The 20,178-nt window shown below is 44.5% G+C and overlaps 1 protein-coding gene across 10 annotated transcripts in view; it reads left to right on the top strand.

Moving 5' to 3' along the window:
• Positions 1 to 20,178, top strand: part of LOC121580909 (astrotactin-1) — a 263,865-nt gene that overhangs the window by 229,291 nt on the left and 14,396 nt on the right. For all 10 annotated transcript variants that reach the window (XM_041896090.2, XM_041896089.2, XM_041896086.2 and 7 more), the window contains one exon: positions 13,482 to 13,617. In XM_041896090.2, coding sequence (XP_041752024.1) covers positions 13,482 to 13,617 — 136 coding nt within the window. The remainder of the gene's footprint in view (positions 1 to 13,481; positions 13,618 to 20,178) is intronic.

The following is a 20,178-nucleotide window of genomic DNA, read 5'->3' as shown; positions in this document are numbered from 1 at the left end:
TTTGTCTGTCATAGTTGACGTGTACCTATGATGAAAATTACAGGCCTCTCTCATCTTTTTAAGTGGGAGAACTTGCACAATTGGTGGCTGACTAAATACTGTTTTCCCCCACTGTACATATCTACCTCAAATACCTTGTACCCCTGCACATTTATCTGGTACTGGTACTCCTTGTATATAGCTCCATTTTTGTGTATTTATTTTATTCCTCTTGTTACTATTTGACTTTTTTTATTATTATTATTTTTAAACTGCATCGTTGGGAAGGGCTCCTAAGCATTTCACGGTAAAGTCTACACCAGTTGTATTCGGCGCATGTGACAAATAAATTCGATTTTTGATTTGATTTAACATAATATGTCATGGATAGTCATGGGAAAATGAAGTGTCTGCTGTTTGGTTCAATGAAACTCTCCTCTACCATCCGCTATTGCAACCCATGTTGTGGCTCCAGAACAGATGGAGGCTAACACCTTTGATTTAGTCTATTTGAGTTTAGTCATGGTGATTTACTTCATTGGAGATTTACAGTGAAATGACAATCACAACAAACAACAAACATTGAAGAGGCGAGAGATGTCAAACATAGCAATGCCACAAAAACAACCCTTAAGCTCATAAACACTTTCAAGCCCAGCTCTGACAAGTGGCAACGACACACTCTAATCCCAGACAAATATTTACTTTACAAATGAAGTTGAAAGTCGGTGGTCCAGAAGGGATATTAGGAGAGCCAAGAGACGAGGGCGTCTTTACAACAGAGGGGGACTTGGACCGCACCATCATACCTCCATGTGTTATATGCAAACAAAAGTAATGAGCAAAACACACAGATGTCAGGGCCGCCAGGCTAACATGTGGGGAGACCATTAGTAAATGGTTCAGACTGCTGTAGACTGCTGTTGAAGCCACTCAGAAACAGAATTAATGCAAGTGTGATGAGGCTCTATGCATGGCAGGAATTGTTTGAGCCAGAGGAAATACAATTATTTCTAACTGTTCACAGAACTCTTAAGGATTGAAAGGATTGTCATAAACATATGTTTAATATTGAGTGGTGATAATGTGATTCTTATTTATGATCTACTGTATGATATTAGTAAGGTACTCTTTAGACAGTTGAGAAGACCAATACATATTCAGTTCACAATCCGGGACCAAAAACAGATTGTATCCCGGACCAATCATTCAACCAATTTGAGCAGGTGAACGTTTGCCCTCTCTCAGTCTTCTCTCGACCATATTCACTTTTACGTAAAGTGGGACCCTAAAACATTATGCATTAGGCAATGTTATACATTGTCATTAATCAGAAATCAACTGGGTTTCATCTAACACTCATCTTATGCGCTCCAACAGTGTAATTGCCTTTTTTAAAGCTTTTTCACATCATATTTGGGGTTTGGCAGTTTCAGATTCAGCTTTGGAACACACGCAAGTTCAAATGCTATCAGCTTTAGTTCAATGTTGAAATATTTTGCTGGATTTCAAGAACAGACAATTTAGCACATCTCTAAGGCCATAATCGAAGGCAATACAGTACAAATCGTAAGCGGTTCTATGACGTAAATGGCAGAGGCAGTGTTCTTATCAAAGGCTTTTTTGTGAGAAAGTCTACGCAGATTGAAATGTTCTTCCTCCCTCTATCCAAGCAACTTCACTTTTTAAAATGACACCCCCTCCTCCTCTACTTCAATTAGGGCTTTATTTCCTCTGTTGCTCTGATAAAGACAATACGTTCCATGTGGGAGATCAAGTCTGTTAATAATTTTTAGCCGGGAAGTGCCAAGAAGCAATGGTCTACAAACTGTTGTTGTCCATCTCTTGCCTTTTGTTAATCAAAGTAGACAACAAGAGCCAGATGTTATTTGTTGAGTCTTTACGGTGCTGCCAAGTCTGCTGGTACCTAACAGTTGCTGTTTTAATAGAACTGGTAAAATTCCCAGCGTTTTGGATAGGGGGGAACCTATGTGATGGATTAGGACATTTTCATGTTTAATTGTTTACCTGTTTATTAAACAAAATAGTCTCTGTGTGTGTTCAGGCACAAGGTCTTTCTTTCACTCCCTGTCTTTCCCTTTAAATCGCTCATTTTCTTTTTCTCTCTTTTATGAAAGAATTGCAGACAGTGACAAGTTCAGAATCTGCACCTTAGCAGAATCAATGTCTATGTTCATGTAGTGACAATTGAGACATGAGTTGGAGATTAAATGTGACACTTTAGTACAGAATCCAAGTGGATTCACATGTGGGAAACATTGTTAAAATGCTCCAGGACCAGACTACTGATATCTAATGTGCCAAAGTAAACTCTCTCTCGTGTTGCTTCTTCATCATCATCTAGCCTATCTGTTCACCTTTTGTCACAATATTGTTTTGAACATTCTTTTAAGACTGATGCCTGACTGAGCGTTCTACTCAATGCAAATGAATTGCCCCTTGGGGATTAATAAAGTTGTATTGTATTGTCAATTGACGCTGATGAAGATTTCATCAAAAGTGCATTACAGTGGCTTTGAAATCTAAAGGAGGCAGATAATTAGTAGAAAAACCTTTGTGATGTCGCCAGAATGACTTTAGATGCAGTAAACGTTAGCTAAAATTGAGGGGAGACCAGCGGATTTTAGCTAGCTAATGTTAGCATTGCTTGCTATTTTTTTTAAATTTTGCCAGCTAATGACAACATTGCCATCTCTCTAAAGTAAATTTGACGACACAAAAAGAATGGCAAAGTTGTTTCCTACTTCAGCAATGTCATCGTATTTGCAGGCCACTAATGAAACAGTCCTTAGCCCTCATTCAGAATGACTGGCCATCAGTCAACTTTTGGGCACTACATTTGACATTTTAGTCATTTAGCAGACGCTCTTATCCAGAGCGACTTACAGTTAGTGAGTGCATACATTTTCATACTGCCCCCCCGTGGGAAACGAACCCACAACCCTGGCGTTGCAAGCGCCATGCTCTACCAAATGAGCTACAGGGGACTACTATGGCAGAGAGCGACTTGAGAACGTTCATAACATTGGCATCACGCTACCAAGTGACGGAGGTGCAACCCAGGAATTCCCTTGTCGGACTCGGATTAGTCACTACTCCTCAGTGGTTATTTCCCATTATAATACATTGTTTGATAAATAAATAAACTGTCACACAGTTCATGTGTGTTGAATGGGTATGAAAGCAACTACACATGTATTCCCTTATACAAAATACGGCAGGTTGGCATAGTCCTGGTCCATCTATAACTTTCTTATGCAAAGAAAGACATTTGGCAAATGTTTCAAATCACATATGATAGTAAAAAAGTAAAATATGATATGTCCAGGAATACCTCTCCACATTCTATCTGACTCTCTCTGTCTGCAAGACATCATGGGCTTATCAGAATCTATTGTCAAGGTAGACCTGGGCCAACAGAAGGAATGATGCCAGCCTCAGCTGATGTGAGAGGGATAAACGCACTTTGGTTTCCTCTGAATTAATCTACAATCACACAACACTTTATGATTTGTATAGAAGACTTGCATGTGACTAGATCAGGTTGCATGTGAACCTCTAGTTAAAGCAATTCAAATAATTTTTGCGAGAGGATTATTTCATACCACTTAGGATTCTTACATTTAGACCAGTTGACAAGATAATGAGGCCTTGGTCAATGACAGCACAGTGGACCCATCGTTAGCTCATTATTTGGAGCATGTTCCCACACAGTTGAGCATAGACAACACAACACTGATCATTAGCCACTCACAATGGATATGAACTTAGTTGAGTTATTTTAGATTACCCATACCCTCATGTATCCCTCTGCATATGTAATACACACATGCAGTACATTGTGCTTTATAGTATCTTTCCAACTACTAGGCTACTTTTAAAGATAGACACATATGTACAGAACCATGATGTTTGAGGCAGCTATTCCTTTAAAGCTGCAAAATATGTCACTTTTTGGGGCGACCCGACCAAATTCATATAGAAATATGAGTTATAGATCTGTAATTGCCATTGAATGCAGGTCTAAGAAGCGGTAGATCGGTTCTATGTGCGCTATTTTATATGCTTCCCGTTCTTAAGTTTAGTTTTCCATCTTTTACTTTCGATTTTGTACACCAGCTTCAAACAGCTGAAAATACAATATTTTTGGTTAAGGAAAATATATTTCACAGTGGTTTATATGGTACAATGATTCTCTACACTATGCTTGCTTATTTTGTCACAGAAACTGAAATTAGGCAAACTATTAGAATTTTTGCAACCAGGAAAGGACAAACTTTCAGATAATTATTAGGAAAACCTTTTGCCATCATTGTGATGTCGCCAGATTGACTTCAGATGCAGTATAACGTTCGCTAGCTAAGATTGAGGGGAGACCACCAGATTTTAGCAAGCTAACATTAGCATTGCTATTTTTGACAAACTTTGCTAACTAATGACAAATTGTCATCTGTCTAAAGTAAATTTGAAGACATGAAAATTATTGTCATTCAGCTGTGGTTGTTTACATTAGCATTATCTGATCTCTCGGAGAAACCACTGTTCCAAAAAGACTCAGCTTCTGAAGTTTTGCAGTCAGTTTGCAGACTTGGTACCTCTAGCCAATATAATTCACTCCAATTGTTAATGGATCGGACAGGTGCTGAAGATGGCTGAGCGTTTTTAACATCGGGTCCCTAATTACGACTGGATTCCCCATATGGACCATCTAGACAAGAGAGTGTTGTTACAGGAGGAGGTCGCAGTTCCGGAGCGACCCACTAGGTGTCATCCTCCGACAACCTTAGGCACCTCCTTACTCACAGTCTGAACTAATCATCATCCTATTGGTGTCACCTGTGTCTACCTGTTCACCTGTGTATTTATGCCCTCACTTCCCTGTGTTCCCTTCCTCAGTTTTCTCTGCTAGTTTCTCTATGCTCAGCAGTACTAATCAGTGTCTGATCAGAGAAGTATGTACAGGTACTCAAGAAGTGTTCTCCCTGTTTCTTTATTATTTCAGTCATAGTTACTATTTTGTATTTTGGCTGTCAGCTTGTTTTTGGAGACTTATTTGCTCCACCTTTCTTTTACGGAGTTATTGCCTACAAAAATACACCATTACTATTGCTCTCTATTGCAACAGTGATGGTTATTTCAATCACTGGATCATGTCAATGGAGGGTAATCTGCAGGGGATGATCCTGGAGAGTGATAAAATAAATGAAACTGCCCTGATCCTAAAGAATGTCAGGGAAATATTTTGTTTACACCAGAAGATTTTAGTTGATCCCACTATAGCCATTGTGCGCAATCCAAGTGGTATGAGAAAGTACCAGTCAGGACTAAAGCCTTACTTTGATATAGCGCCATATCGATTTATTTTCCATGTCTGTCAAAAATCAGGAAGCCAATAGCGCATTTCAATTCTGATGTCTATCAAAGGGCTGCACACAATGTTGTACAGTTGCATGTTGTGTGTAGCCCTATGTAATTAGATTAAGATAGCATGAATGTTTTAACCCTTTCCTGCAGTCAATGACCAAAAGCACCCTCACTGGCCTCATGGGGAATCATTTCATAATTAATAAAGATTATTTATTTTTAAAGACAAAAATCTGGTGTTTCTATGTCAAACAGTTTTGTTATATTTCAGTGTTCTGTGATTTATATAAAGTGTAATATTGGGATGCAAACTAAACATTTTATACATTTCAACTCTATATCTGACATGGTACAGGTGTCTTATTTTTTTAAGCCCATAACCATGTGTGTGAGGTGTATATTTTTGTTTCAAAGTAGATTTGTTTAAGACTACCAATAATCACTCTGTGTGACCCTGCTTTAGCCCACTGCAGTAAAAGGTTTTAAAAAGATGCAGTTATACTTTGTGACCTTCAAGGCTCGAATCCTGATTGATGCTCAAAACATGAACGCTACAATCACCATTAGTTATAATAGTTGGCAGTATCCATTATCATACAGTATAAAGTTACACTGTAAAATGCAATATCTGAACCTTTGTGTATTTCCTTTTGCTAAATGGACAATCACATTATTATTACATAGCCATGCAAATATGTAATGTAATGCTTGTAATGCCCCTTAGGGAAAAAGATTGCAGTCAGATTGTAGTTATACTGCAGTTAAAGTGCAGTATAACTGCAGTATGCTGCAAATACTACTTCCAAAATAACACTGTTTGTTTACTGCAGTAATTTTGCAGTGTAATTGCGGTTAGAGTTCAGTATAACTGCAGTACACTGCAGTTATTCTGCAATTACTGCGTCCAAAATACCACAGTCGACTGCAGTTACTGCACTTTTACTGATGTTTCAAAACTGCAATCTTTTTTTTGTAAGGGGCCGTGTGAGGCTGTTGACTGTTTTGATGCAGACTTGTCTGTAACCTCCAGTTGCTGTATTAGCCGTTTACCAACTCAAAATAGTTTTCTTTTCCAACCACTCCTGTTTTAAAACTGAAGGATTTAAAGTCTTTCAGGTTGAATATCAAACAACCCTGGTCCCTCACACAGTTCATTGGCGGGCTAGCAAACACAACAGCTGCTAGCTGTGTCAAGGGTGTTGAAATGGTGTGGTGTGGAATCAGGCGCAGAAGCAGATGTACAGTCCAACAAGACTTTACTTGAGCAAAATAATCCAAAAGGCGGCCTGAGGCCAAACAGACGCACACAGGCGTCACACACGAGCGCACAAAATACAGAGCGCAAAAACTCTCCTCAACCGAGGAGGAAGCAAATAGAACTGGCGTACCGAAAACACAGGTTACGCACAAACACCTGACACGAAACAATCACACACAACACTAGACAAACACAACGAGAAACTTATAGGACACTAATTACGTCAAAACAGAAACAGGTGTGTAAACAAACAGACAAAAGCAAACGAACATGAAACATCTAGCGGTGGCAGCTAGAATTCCGGAGACGACGAACGCCGAAGCCTGCCCGAACAAGGGAGAGAGGCAGCCTCGGCCGAAACCGTGACAGTACCCCCCTTGACGCGGCTCCAGACGTGCGCCGACTCCGGCCTCGGGGACGACCAGGGGGACGCGGCGCAGGGCGCGTCGGATGCCTCCGATGGAACTCCGTCAGGAGCGACGGGTCCAACACGTCTCTCCTCGGCACCCAGCACCGCTCCTCCGGACCGTACCCCTCCCACTCCACTAGATACTGGAGACCCCCATCCGACGTCTCGAATCCAAGATGGATCTTACGGAGTACGCCGGTGCCCCTCGATGTCCAACGGGGGCGGAGGAGTCTCCAAGATCTCATCTTCTTGGAGTGGGCCCGCTACCACCGGCCTGAGAAGGGACACATGGAACGAGGGGTTAATACACTTATACTCCACAGGTAGCTGTAATCTATAACATACCTCGTTCAACCTTCTCAGGACTTTAAATGGCCCTACAAACCGCCGACCCAGTTTCCGACAGGGCAGGCGGAGGGGCAGGTTTCTGGTAGAGAGCCAGACTCGATCACCAGGTGCGTACACCGGTGCCTCACTGCGGTGGAGATCAGCGCTCGCCTTCTGACGTCGGAGGGCCCGCTGCAGGTGGACGTGTGCAGCGTTCCAAGTCTCCTCCGAGCGCCGCGCCCACTCATCCACCGCAGGAGCCTCGATCTGGCTCTGCTGCCAGGGTGCCAGAACCGGCTGGTAACCTAACACACATTGAAATGGAGTTAGGTTAGTGGAGGAATGGCGTAGGGAATTCTGGGCCATCTCGGCCCAGGGAACGTACCTTGACCACTCCTCCGGCCGGTCCTGGCAGTATGTTCTGAGAAACCTACCCACATCCTGGTTTACGCGTTCCACCTGCCCATTGCTCTCCGGGTGGTAACCCGAGGTGAGGCTCACCGAGACCCCCAACCGCTCCATAAACGCTCTCCAGACTCTGGAGGTGAATTGGGGACCCCGATCAGCCACAATGTCCTCGGGTACCCCGTAGTGCCGGAACACATGGGTAAACAGTGCCTCGGCAGTTTGCAGGGCCGTAGGAAGACCCGGCATGGGGAGCAAACGACAGGCCTTAGAGAACCGGTCCACAACGACCAGGATGGTAGTATTCCCTTGGGAGAGGGGAAGGTCTGTTATAAAGTCCACTGATAGGTGGGACCATGGCCGTTGTGGAACGGGCAGGGGTAGCAACTTACCCCTAGGTAGATGTCTAGGCGCCTTACACTGGGCGCACACCGAGCAGGAGGAAACATAAACCCTCACATCCCTTGCCAACGTGGGCCACCAGTACTTGGCACTAAGACAGTGCACTGTCCGGCCGATACCCGGATGTCCAGAGGAGGGTGACGTGTGAGCCCAATAGATCAATCGATCCCGAACCTCGAGCGGAACGTACTTCCGACCCTCCGGGCACTGTGGTGGACTAGGGTCGGTGCGTACCGCCCGCTCGAGTTCAGCATCGACCTCCCACACTACCGGTGCCACCAGACACGACTCAGGCAGTATGGGAGTGGGCTCCACGGACCTCTCCTCCGCGTCATACCGCTCGAGACAGCGCATCTGCCTTGCCATTCTGTGAACCAGGGATGTACGTGATCTTAAAAGTAAACCTGGTCAAGAACATACTCCATCTTGCCTGGCGAGGGTTCAGCCTCCTCGCCGCCCGGATGTACTCCAGGTTACGGTGGTCCGTCAAAATGAGGAAAGGGTGTTGAGCCCCCTCAAGCCAGTGCCTCCACACCTTCAGAGCCTGTACCACGGCTAACAGCTCCCTGTCCCCTACGTCATAGTTCCGCTCCGCCGGACTGAGCTTCTTAGAATAAAAAGCACAGGGGCGGAGTTTAGGTGGCGCGCCAGACCGTTGTGAAAGCACGGCTCCTAAACCGGCCTCCGACGCGTCCACCTCTACTTGGAACGGCAAAGAGGATCCGGATGCGCCAGCACCGGGGCCGAGGTAAACAGGTCCTTCAGCCTCCCAAACGCCCTGTCCGCCTCGGCCGACCACTGCAGACGCACCGGACCCCCTTCAACAGAGACGTGATGGGAGCTGCCACCTGTCCAAAACCCCGGATAAACCTCCTGTAGTAATTTGCAAACCCCAAAAACTGCTGCACCTCCTTCACAGTGGTTGGTGTTTGCCAATTACGCACGGCCGACACCCGGTCTACCTCCATCTTCACCCCTGACGCAGACAACTGATAACCCAAAAGGAGACCGACTCCTGGAAAAACAGACACTTCTCTGCCTTCACATACAGGTCGTGCTCCACCAGCCCCCCGCAACACCCTGCGCACCAGGGCCACATGCTCGACACGGGTAGGTGAGTACACGAGAATGTCATCAATGTACACCACCACCCCCTGCCCCTGCATGTCCCTGAAGATCTCATCCACAAATGATTGGAAAACTGATGGAGCGTTCATCAACCCGTATGGCATGACCAGATACTCGTAATGGCCCGAGGTGGTACTAAAGGCTGTTTTCCATTCATCACCCTCCCTGATGCGCACCAAGTTGTACGCGCTCCTGAGATCTAATTTCGTGAAGAAACGCGCCCCATGCAATGACTCAGTCATGGTCGCAATCAGCGGGAGTGGATAACTATACTTCACCGTAATCTGATTGAGACCACGGTAATCGATGCACGGACGCAAACCACCATCCTTTTTCTTCACGAAAAAGAAACTCGATGACGCGGGGGAAGTGGGACGGCCGTATGTATCCTTGTCTCAGCGATTCGTCTATGTAAATCTCCATAGCTTTCTTCTCCTCCTGAGACAGAGGATACACATGGCTCCGTGGGAGCGCAGCTCCTGCCTGGAGGTTTATCGCACAATCCCCCTGCCTATGGGGTGGCAACCGCGTCGCCCTCGCCTTACTAAACGCAATAGCCAAATCCCCATACTCAGGTGGAACGTGCAATGCGGGCACCTGGTTTGGACTCTCCACCGAGGTAGCCCCTACGGAAACGCCCAAACACCTACCCACACACTGAGCAGACCACTCCATCAGAGCCCTCTCCTGCCACGAAATCGCTGGGTTATGGGTACTCAACCAGGGCATGCCCAGCACCACCGGATACGCAGGAGAGTCAATCAGGAACAGCTGAATCATCTCCTGATGATCCCCCTGCGCACACATCCTAAGTGGCGCCGTGACCTCCTGATTAAGCCCGTACCCAACGGACGACTATCTAGGGCGTGAACGGGAAAAGGAACATCAACAGGAATGAGAGGAATCCCTAACGCTAAACAAAACTTTTTATCAATAAAATTCCCAGCTGCGCCTGAATCTACCAGCGCCTTATGCTGGGAATGAGGTGCTACCTGTGGAAAACTTACAGGCATACAAAAATGGGCAACAGTGAGCTCTGGGTGAGTGGGGCGCCTACTCACCTGGAGGGAATCCCCAGTGCGGGACCTGTCGTCATCTCCCCTAGGAGGCCATCCCCAGCACCTAGCCGCGGTGTGTCCTCCCCGACCACAGTTGGTGCAGTGGATGGACCCCCTAGCCTGCCGACTCCTCCTCTCTCTAGCGCCAGCGCCCCGAGCTCCATAGGACAAGGCTCGGAGACGCTGGAGGGTGGAATGGACGGACCCTCCGCAGGGACGTCCGCGGGTAGCCAGCAAGGTATCCAGCCTGATGGACATATCAACCAGCTGGTCGAAAGTGAGGCTGGTGTCCCTACAAGCCAGCTCCCGACGGACGTCCTCTCGTAGGCTGCATCGGTATAGATCGATGAGGGCCCGATCATTCCACCCTGCATCTGCCGCCAGAGTACGGAATTCGGCCGCGAATTCCTGGGCACTTCTCCTCCCCTGCCGGAGGAAGACCAGACGCTCCCCGCCGCTTTCCCCTCCGGGGATGGTCAAACACCGCCCTGAAGCGGCGGGAGAACTCGGTGTACGTAATCGTCGTAGCGTCGATCTTCCTCCACTCCGCGTTGGCCCACTCCAACGCTTTTCCGGCCAGGCAGGAGATCAGGCGGACACGCTCTCATGCCCTGAAGGTGCCGGGTGCACAGTGGCCAGGTATAGCTCTACCTGGAGCAGGAATCCCTGACACCCAGCCGCGGTCCCGTCGTAGGCCCTCGGGAGAGATAGTCGGACTCCTCGAGGTTCCGGCGCTGGAATGGGCGGGCTGGCCGATGGTGCTGGCAGGGCGGGCGGCGGTGGAGGCGAACCCCAGCCTCGGAGTGTGGTAATCACCTCCTGCAGGGCGGTCCCCATCTGCAGGAGCTGCTCTTGCGGGTCCCGAACCTGGGCTTCCAGTCTCGTCTGGGCTGCTTCGGCTCCTGCTGATTCCATTGGTGTGGTGTGTGATTCTGTCAAGGGTGTTGAAATGGTGTGGTGTGGAATCAGGCGCAGAAGCAGATGTACAGTCCAACAAGACTTTACTTGAGCAAAATAATCCAAAAGGCGGCCTGAGGCCAAACAGACGCACACAGGCGTCACACACGAGCGCACAAAATACAGAGCGCAAAAACTCTCCTCAACCGAGGAGGAAGCAAATAGAACTGGCGTACCGAAAACACAGGTTACGCACAAACACCTGACACGAAACAATCACACACAACACTAGACAAACACAACGAGAAACTTATAGGACACTAATTACGTCAAAACAGAAACAGGTGTGTAAACAAACAGACAAAAGCAAACGAACATGAAACATCTAGCGGTGGCAGCTAGAATTCCGGAGACGACGAACGCCGAAGCCTGCCCGAACAAGGGAGAGAGGCAGCCTCGGCCGAAACCGTGACAAGCTGCATTTCTTTAGTTTTTTATTTGAAAAAATGTTTGCTGCATTTCTCACTGGCTGGCTAGCAAGGTCACCAATTCAATATTTAAAAACATGTCTACATAGCTTATACATTCCTGAATTCATAAATAGTGTATTTGTTCATCTAAACAGCTGATGGTGAGAAGCTAATTTGAGCTAGTTAGCAGGCAAACAAACAGATGAGACGCACTAGCAAGCAAACACTGATACATCATCTTACTTTGTGAACGTTCCCTTCTGTTGTATAGGCCTACTGCTTTCGGCAACTGTGCGTCTTTGTCAAAACATTTTCTAGTTATCAAATATAGTTTACAGGTTGTCAACAATCTAAGCCAACCCTGTCTGTTTTGCCGCATAGTTGCGCATGCGTCAGTTTTGTTGCTAAACAATCAACCAATCTATCGAGGAGAATTGTCTTTTCAGACCCACCTTTGTTTGACAACAGCTGAAAATCAGATAAGGGGACGGCCTGTACCAAAATGAACGAATGGCGGGGAACAACCGTCTTGTCAGTTTGGATAAGCCTAGTATGTTGATATTTGTTGCTCACTGCAAAGATTTTTACTAAACAGTATGTTCTAAATAGTATTTAGTATGGTTAGTACATTTAGTAATATGAAGTACCCAAGGCTAGAAAGATCTTTCACAAAACAGACCAGTCCAGCTCACATAAAATATCTACAGTACATTACCAAAATATATTTATTTTCTCCATTTGACCATATATCTGAAAAATGTCATGGCTACGATGTCTGCACATAGCCATATTTGATTAATCTAGTCAATATTTGTATCTTTTTGAGAGACAATCCTTCAGAGGAAGCATCAAAAGTAGTTTTAGAGTGGTTCTATATCTCAAAGTATATGACAGATGGTTATCTACAGTATGTTGTCATAAAGTGCAAATTTAAACAAATATGAACTCTTACTGTATTCTTAATCCCATAAAAGAATAAAAACGTTTTACTTTTGTTTTCTTAGAACAAAACAGCATCCAACCCTCAAATATGCGAGTACAACTTAAGCGCAACTTAATGTATTTCCACCGTCCCTTCCCAATGGGCTCTAAACATTACTTTCTTTACGCTAGACAGATATTCCAACTCTAGCAATTAATATGCTAAGTGGTACAATCCTTCACAATGTCACTTTTCATTTCCATCTTTCCGCGTTTAAATCCACGCTCCTCTGTAGGTCTCTGTGCAAGGTAAATATTTCTCAGTGACAGCGGTCTTTTTTCGTTGATGTTTTCACTGTTACCTGACCCAATGTTTTTACCCGTTGGTGACCCATAGGGGTTGAGCAGGATTCAGGGAGGACATACAGGATGACTACCTCAGAGAGTGTCTTTCCCAGTGAGCTGAAATGCATAGCCCCATAGCAAATGCCCTTTGACGCATGCAACCCAGCTGGGAAAACACCTTTCCTGCCACTCCTTAATGAGAACAAGCATGGTATATTATTTGAGCTCACAGAGTAGGGTTTCTGTGGAGACGTTATGTTGGTGGCTGACAGTACACATAGATGTTCCTAATGTGCCCCAAACTGAAAATGTAACAGCCTTAGATATTAGCCTATAGCTTAGAAGAATTACAAAGTAGCATATGAAAACGTTGTTTTGTCTCCTTTAAGAACTGTTGCTATGAATGACTATTTGTGATGTTTGCAGGTGCAAATATCCTCTGTAGTCAACACATGATGTCACTGATTATTTGATGAATGAGTGTTCCTCCCGTACAGAGACGATGTTGAGCTTTGTGGATGACATCCTGTCTGGGGCCAAGTCTCCGTGTGTGATGCTTGGGGATATCCCTTTCCTCTTGACCTCCTCCATCAGCATGATCATTCGCTGCCTGGAGCCAGACACCACTTACATGTAAGTTGCTGTAACATTATCAATGGATGTTTATCTATTGTGTTCGAAATTAAGAGTTTATTTCCAAAACGTTATATCCATTTTCAGAAATGTTGGTAAATTAGCTTTTATTGTTTTACAGTTGAAACAACAACAAAGTAGGAACCCCGCCTCTGTTCTGATAAAAAGCTGAGGGATGGGCCTGGAGAAATGTAACCACTCTCAGATTAATAGACAGCTATGAATGCAAGGACTGACCATCCATGATATCACATGTATTGTTTTAACCATGTTTTGAGGCTATACAGTATTTGTTTACATTTACAGTGTTTACAAACATTGGAGAAAAATAAGCTTATATTGTGAAGTCTCATGGGGTTTATGAAAAGATAAACAAGGTGCTTGACTCCATCTTACAGTATATCAACTTAAATTGGGTGCTGGATCCTCCGTATATAATCCAAAGAACAGAAATAGGACAGCACTCCGGTAAATAAACTTACATTGAAATATTTCTATTGATGGGGTGTGACAGTTGAACTAAGCTCATGAGGCATTTATACGTTGTATTCTTCAAGAATCAATGGGTATATATCATTAATTTATAAGTCCAAAACTATATGTAGCAACTACAGATTGCCCCTTTAAAGAATTTATGAAAGAGATTGGTGTGTTTTTTCACTATCTAATCATGTCATGGAAATCTTATCAATTGATGGTTTAATTCAAGAGAGAAATAATCATGTTTTTTTGCAAAGCGCTATATATCCACCTCACTCTTAGAGAAATAAGTAGTACTGCTAGGTTTTACACAGTCAAATGTAACAAATAACTACATACAAACAAAAACTGTACAAATGATACATTTGTGACATCAATATTATTATCTTTCTTTAAATGAATCAATACAGTAATATGAGATCTGTATGTAAATCATTTACATTTTACAGTTTAGTCATTTAGCAGATGCTCTTATCCAGAGCGATTTACAGTTAGTGCATTCATCTTAAGATAGCTAGGTGAGACAACCACATATCACAGTCAATACAGTATACGAACATTCCATTCCAGCTAAACAATGGATATATACACTAACAGTCAAAGGTTTGGACACACCTACTCATTCAAGGGTTTTTCTTTATTTGTACTATTTTCTACATTGTAGAATAAAAGTGAAGACATCAAAACTATGAAATAACACATATATAATCATGTAGTAACCTAAAATGTGTTAAACAAATCAAAATATATTGGAGATTTAAGATTCTTCAAATAGCCACCCTTTGCCTTGATGACAGCTTTGCACACTCTTGGCATTCTCTCAACCAGCTTCACCTGGAATGCTTTTCCAACAGTCTTGAAGGAGTTCCCACATATGCTGAGCACTTGTTGGCTGTTTTTCCTTCACTCTGCGGTCCAACTCATCCCAAACCATCTCAATTGGGTTGAGGTCTGGGGATTGTGGAGGCCAGGTCATCTGATGCAGCACTCCAGTTTTGATGTCTTCACTATTATTCTACAATGTAGAAAATAGTAAAAATAAAGAAAAACCCTTGAATGAAATGTTAATACCCCACCTAAATATGTTAATACAAAATCTGAGAACATAAATATTTTACACACACATGAAGGTACCCATAAGCTATCAATTCTGGTGAAAAAACACAAATGCGAAAAATTGGTGGATATAGCACTTCAAATGGAAAATACTCTATCATCATTATCACCACTCAGATACAGTGAGGGAAAAAAGTATTTGATCCCCTACTGATTTTGTACATTTGCCCACTGGCAAAGAAATGATCAGTCTATAATTTTAATGGTAGGTTTATTTTAACAGTGAGAGACAGAATAACAACAAAAAAATCCAGACAAACGCATGTCAAAAATGTTATAAATTGATTTGCATTTTAATGAGGGAAATAAGTGTTTGACCCCCTCTCAATCAGAAAGATTTCTGGCTCCCAGGTGTCTTTTATACAGGTAACGAGCTGAGATTATGAGCACTCTTAAAGGGAGTACTCCTAATCTCAGCTTGTTACCTGTATATAAGACACCTGTCCACAGAAGCAATCAATCAATCAGATTCCAAACTCTCCACCATGGCCAAGACCAAAGAGCTCTCCAAGGATGTCAGGGACAAGATTGTAGACCTACACAAGGCTGGAATGGGCTACAAGACCATCGGCAAGCAGCTTGGTGAGAAGGTGACAACTGTTGGTGCGATTATTCGCAAATGGAAGAAACACAAAATAGCTGTCAATCTCCCTTGGCCTGGGGCTCCATGCAAGATCTCACCTTGTGGAGTTGCAATGATCATGAGAACGGTGAGGAATCAGCCCTGAACTACACATGAGGATCTTGTCAATGATCTCAAGGCAGCTGGGACCATAGTCACCAAGAAAACAATTGGTAACACACTACGCCGTGAAGGACTGAAATCCTGCAGCGCCCGCAAGGTCCCCCTGCTCAAGAAAGCACATATACAGGGCCGTCTGAAGTTTGCCAATGAACATCTGAATGATTCAGAGGAGAACTGGGTGAAAGTGTTGTGGTCAGATGAGACCAAAATCGAGCTCTTTGGCATCAACTCAACTCGCCGTGTTTGGAGGAGGAGGAATGCTGCCTATGACCCCAAGAACACCATCTCCACCGTCAAACATAGAGGTGGAAACATTATGCTATGGGGGTGTTTTTCTGCTAAGGGGACAGGGCAACTTCACCGCATCAAAGGGACGATGGACGGGGCCATGTACCATCAAATCTTGGGTGAGAACCTCCTTCCCTCAGCCAGGGCATTGAAAATGGGTCGTGGATGGGTATTCCAGCATGACAATGACCCAAAACACACGGCCAAGGCAACAAAGGAGTGGCTCAAGAAGAAGCACATTAAGGTCCTGGAGTGGCCTAGCCAGTCTCCAGACCTTAATCCCATAGAAAATCTGTGGAGGGAGCTGAAGGTTCGAGTTGCCAAACGTTAGGCTCGAAACCTTTATGACTTGGAGAAGATCTGCAAAGAGGAGTGGGACAAAATCCCTCCTGAGATGTGTGCAAACCTGGTGGCCAACTACAAGAAACGTCTGACCTCTGTGATTGCCAACAAGGGTTTTGCCACCAAGTACTAAGTCATGTTTTGCAGAGGGGTCAAATACTTATTTCCCTCATTAAAATGCAAATCAATTTATAACATTTTTGACATGCGTTTATCTGGATTTTGTTGTTGCTATTCTGTCTCTCACTGTTCAAATAAACCTACCATTAAAATTATAGACTGATCATGTCTTTGTCAGTGGGCAAATGTACAAAATCAGCAGGGGATCAAATACTTTTTTCCCTCACTGTAAATACGTAAAATATACTTAACTAACTTAACTAAGATATCTGAGAAAAAGACAACAACAAAAAAGGGAAAAGGGGAAATTTATTCATTTGAGGAATTGCACAATATGAAGATTGGTTAATGGATAATATCAAACTATCTAGCAATTCTTCTGAGGGTAAATGCAGATCCTGGGAAAGCATATTTCCTTGAACTTTTACACCGTGTTACAACACTACTGTGCATTGCACTGAGGGAAGCCCTGCCCTGGATGTTCAGTGGATGTGTACATACGTGTCGGTGTTATCCCATGGAAACACAGTCTACATGAACAACATCCAGTTTGTGCAGGGTAGAGCGTGGAATCACTCCCCAGTCATGTGTATGTACTTCTTTAAGACAAGTGAAGGTTCAAATTGGGGTGTTTTAAATATGCTTCAGACAGCTGGGGAAGTAGCTCATGCTTTGGAACAGCTGGAAAGTACATTAACGGAGCACTTCATGCTAATAGCAGAAACAAGAATCACAAGCTCAAGAGATTAGGTGTGCAGACAAACATGACAGAGAAAGACCTTGTTCTTGACAAAATGTGCACTATTTGAGATATTATTTCAATATACATATTTTTCTTTTTTTTAATCACAAAATTCAACATTTACCCTGGATTTACAGTGCCTTCGGAGAGTATTCAGACCCCTTGACTTTTTCCACATTTTGTTAGGTTACAGCCTTATTCAAAAATGTATTAAATAAATCCCCCTTAATGACAAAGCAAAAACAGGTTTTTAGAAATGTTTGCTAATTTATTAAAAATAAAAAACTGATATAACATTTATATAAGTATTCAGACCCTTTACTCAGTACTTTGTTGACGCACCTTTGGCAGCAATTACAGCCTCGAGTCTTCTTGGGTATGACGCTACAAGCTTGGCACACCTGTATTTGGGGAGTTTCTCACATTCTTCTCTGCAGATCCTCTCAAGCTCTGTCAGGTTGGATGGGGAGTGTTGCTGCACAGCTCTTTTCAGGTCTCTCCAGAGATGTTCGATCGGGTTCAAGTCCGGGCTCTGGCTGGGCCACTCAAGGATATTCAGAGACTTGTCCCGAAATCTCTCCTGCGTTGTTTTGGCTGTGTGCTTAGGGTCATTGTCCTGTTGGAAGGTGAACCTTCGCCCCAGTCTGAGGGTCCTGAGCACTCTGGAGCAGGTTTTCATCAAGGATCTCTCTGGACTTTGCTCCGTTCATCTTTCCCCTCTGTCCTGACTAGTCTCCCAGTCCCTGCTGCTGAAAAACACCCCCACAGCATGATTCTGCCACCACCATGCTTCACCGTAGGGATGGTGCCAGGTTTCCTGAAGACGTGACGCTTGGCATTCAGGCCAAAGAGTTCAATCTCGTTTTCATCAGACCAGAGAATCTTGTTTCTCGTGGTCTGAGAGTCTTTAGGTGCCTTTTGGCAAACTCCAAGCGGGCTGTCATGTGCCTTTTACTGTGGAGTGGCTTCTGTCTGGCCACTGATTGGTGGAATGCTGCAGAGATGGTTGTCCTTCTGGAAGGTTCTCCCATCTCCACAGAGGAACTCTAGAGCTCTGTCAGAGTGACCATCGGGTTCTTGGTCACCTCCCTGACAAAGGCCCTTCTCCCCCGATTGCTCAGTTTGGCTGGGCGGCCAGCTCTAGGAAGAGTCTGGGTCGTTCCAAACTTCTTCCATTGTGTTCACTGTGTTCTTGGGGATCTTCAGTGCTGCAGAAATGTGTTGTTACCCTTCCCCGGATCTGTGCCTCGACACAATCCTGTCTCGGAGCTCTACGGACAATTACTTCGACCTCATGGCTTTGTTTTTGTTCTGACATGCACTGTCAACTGTGGGACCTTATATAGACAGGTGTGTGCCTTTCCAAATCATGTCCAATCAATTGCATTTACCACAGGTAACTCCACACGTGTCAATCAAGTTGTAGAAACATCTCAAGGATGAGCTCAATTTCGAGCCTCATAGCAAAGGGTCTGAATACTTAAATAAGGTATTTCTGTTTTTAGTTTTTAATACATTTGGAAATGTTTCTAAAAACCTGTTTTTGCTTTGACATTATGGGGTATTGTGTGTAGATTGCTGAGGATTATTATTTTTTACATCCATTTTAGAATAAGGCTGTAACGTAACAAAATGTGGAAATAGTCAAGGTGTCGGAATACTTTCCGAAGGCACTGTATATTATAATGACTTCTAATGTTTATAAATAGCTCAATAATAAACCCTATGACGAACTATTTGAGAGGTCTTGTGCATTTTCACCTGAAAATAGGGGGGAAAATGATATCGTTGAAGTCGATATTAGGAAGAATCAATTCACTTTCCGGGAAACATGTGTTGTGACATGACTTACTGTCACGCTCTGGCTCCGGGACTTTGTGTGTTGAGCCAGGGTGTGTTCGTTTCGTGGTGTTTTGTTTGGTTGGGTGGTTCTATGTGTTGTATTTCTTTGTTGGGTTCAATGACTCCCAATCGGAGGTAACGAGTGTCAGCTGTCGGCTCGTTATCTCTGATTGGGAGCCATATTTATCTGTATGTTTTCCTGTGGGTGTTGTGGGTTTTTGTTCCATGTTCTGTCAGTTTAGCAGAGGACTTCACGAATCGTTCTTGTTTTGTTGTTTTGTTCCAGACTTTGAGTTAATAAAGTCATGTTCACTCAACGCGCTGCGCTTTGGTCTGTTTATTCGTCAGACGATCGTGACAGAAAAACCCACCATAAAAGGACCAAGCAGCGTGTCCAGGAGCAAAGAGACTGGACATGGGAGGAGGCGCCTGGTAAGGAGATCGAGAGGCTGGCGATGGCCCAGGTGGGCAAATCGTGGTCCTGGGAGGACATGCTCGGGGGCAAGGGACCTTGGGGGAAGATCAAGGCCCTGGCGAGAGAGGAGCAACGGCGTCAGCAGGGTCATCGTTGGAAGGACGAGAGGCAACCCCAAAAAAGTTTTTGGGGGCACATGGCTTAGCGGCTGGGCAGCAGGAGGCTGCCACAGGGAGACGTGGAGAGAAGGCTATCGGATTACGGGAGCCATTGGCGAGTAGAGGAAGGGAAGTTGTTGCGGCACGGCGTGAGAGACTGATGTGTGTTACCAGTCCGGTCCGGCCCGTTCCTGATCCCCAGTTAAAGCCAGTGGTGTGTGTTTCCCAGTACGGACCGGCCTGTTCCTACTCCACGCATCAAGCCCACGGTGTGCGTCGCCAGCCCAGCCCGGCCTGTTCCTGCTCCACGCAC

Source organism: Coregonus clupeaformis, chromosome 14 (assembly GCF_020615455.1).
Source record: "Coregonus clupeaformis isolate EN_2021a chromosome 14, ASM2061545v1, whole genome shotgun sequence".
NCBI lineage: Eukaryota > Metazoa > Chordata > Actinopteri > Salmoniformes > Salmonidae > Coregonus > Coregonus clupeaformis.
Note: the sequence above shows the minus strand (reverse complement) of the source record. Positions and strands in the feature narration are given on the sequence as shown.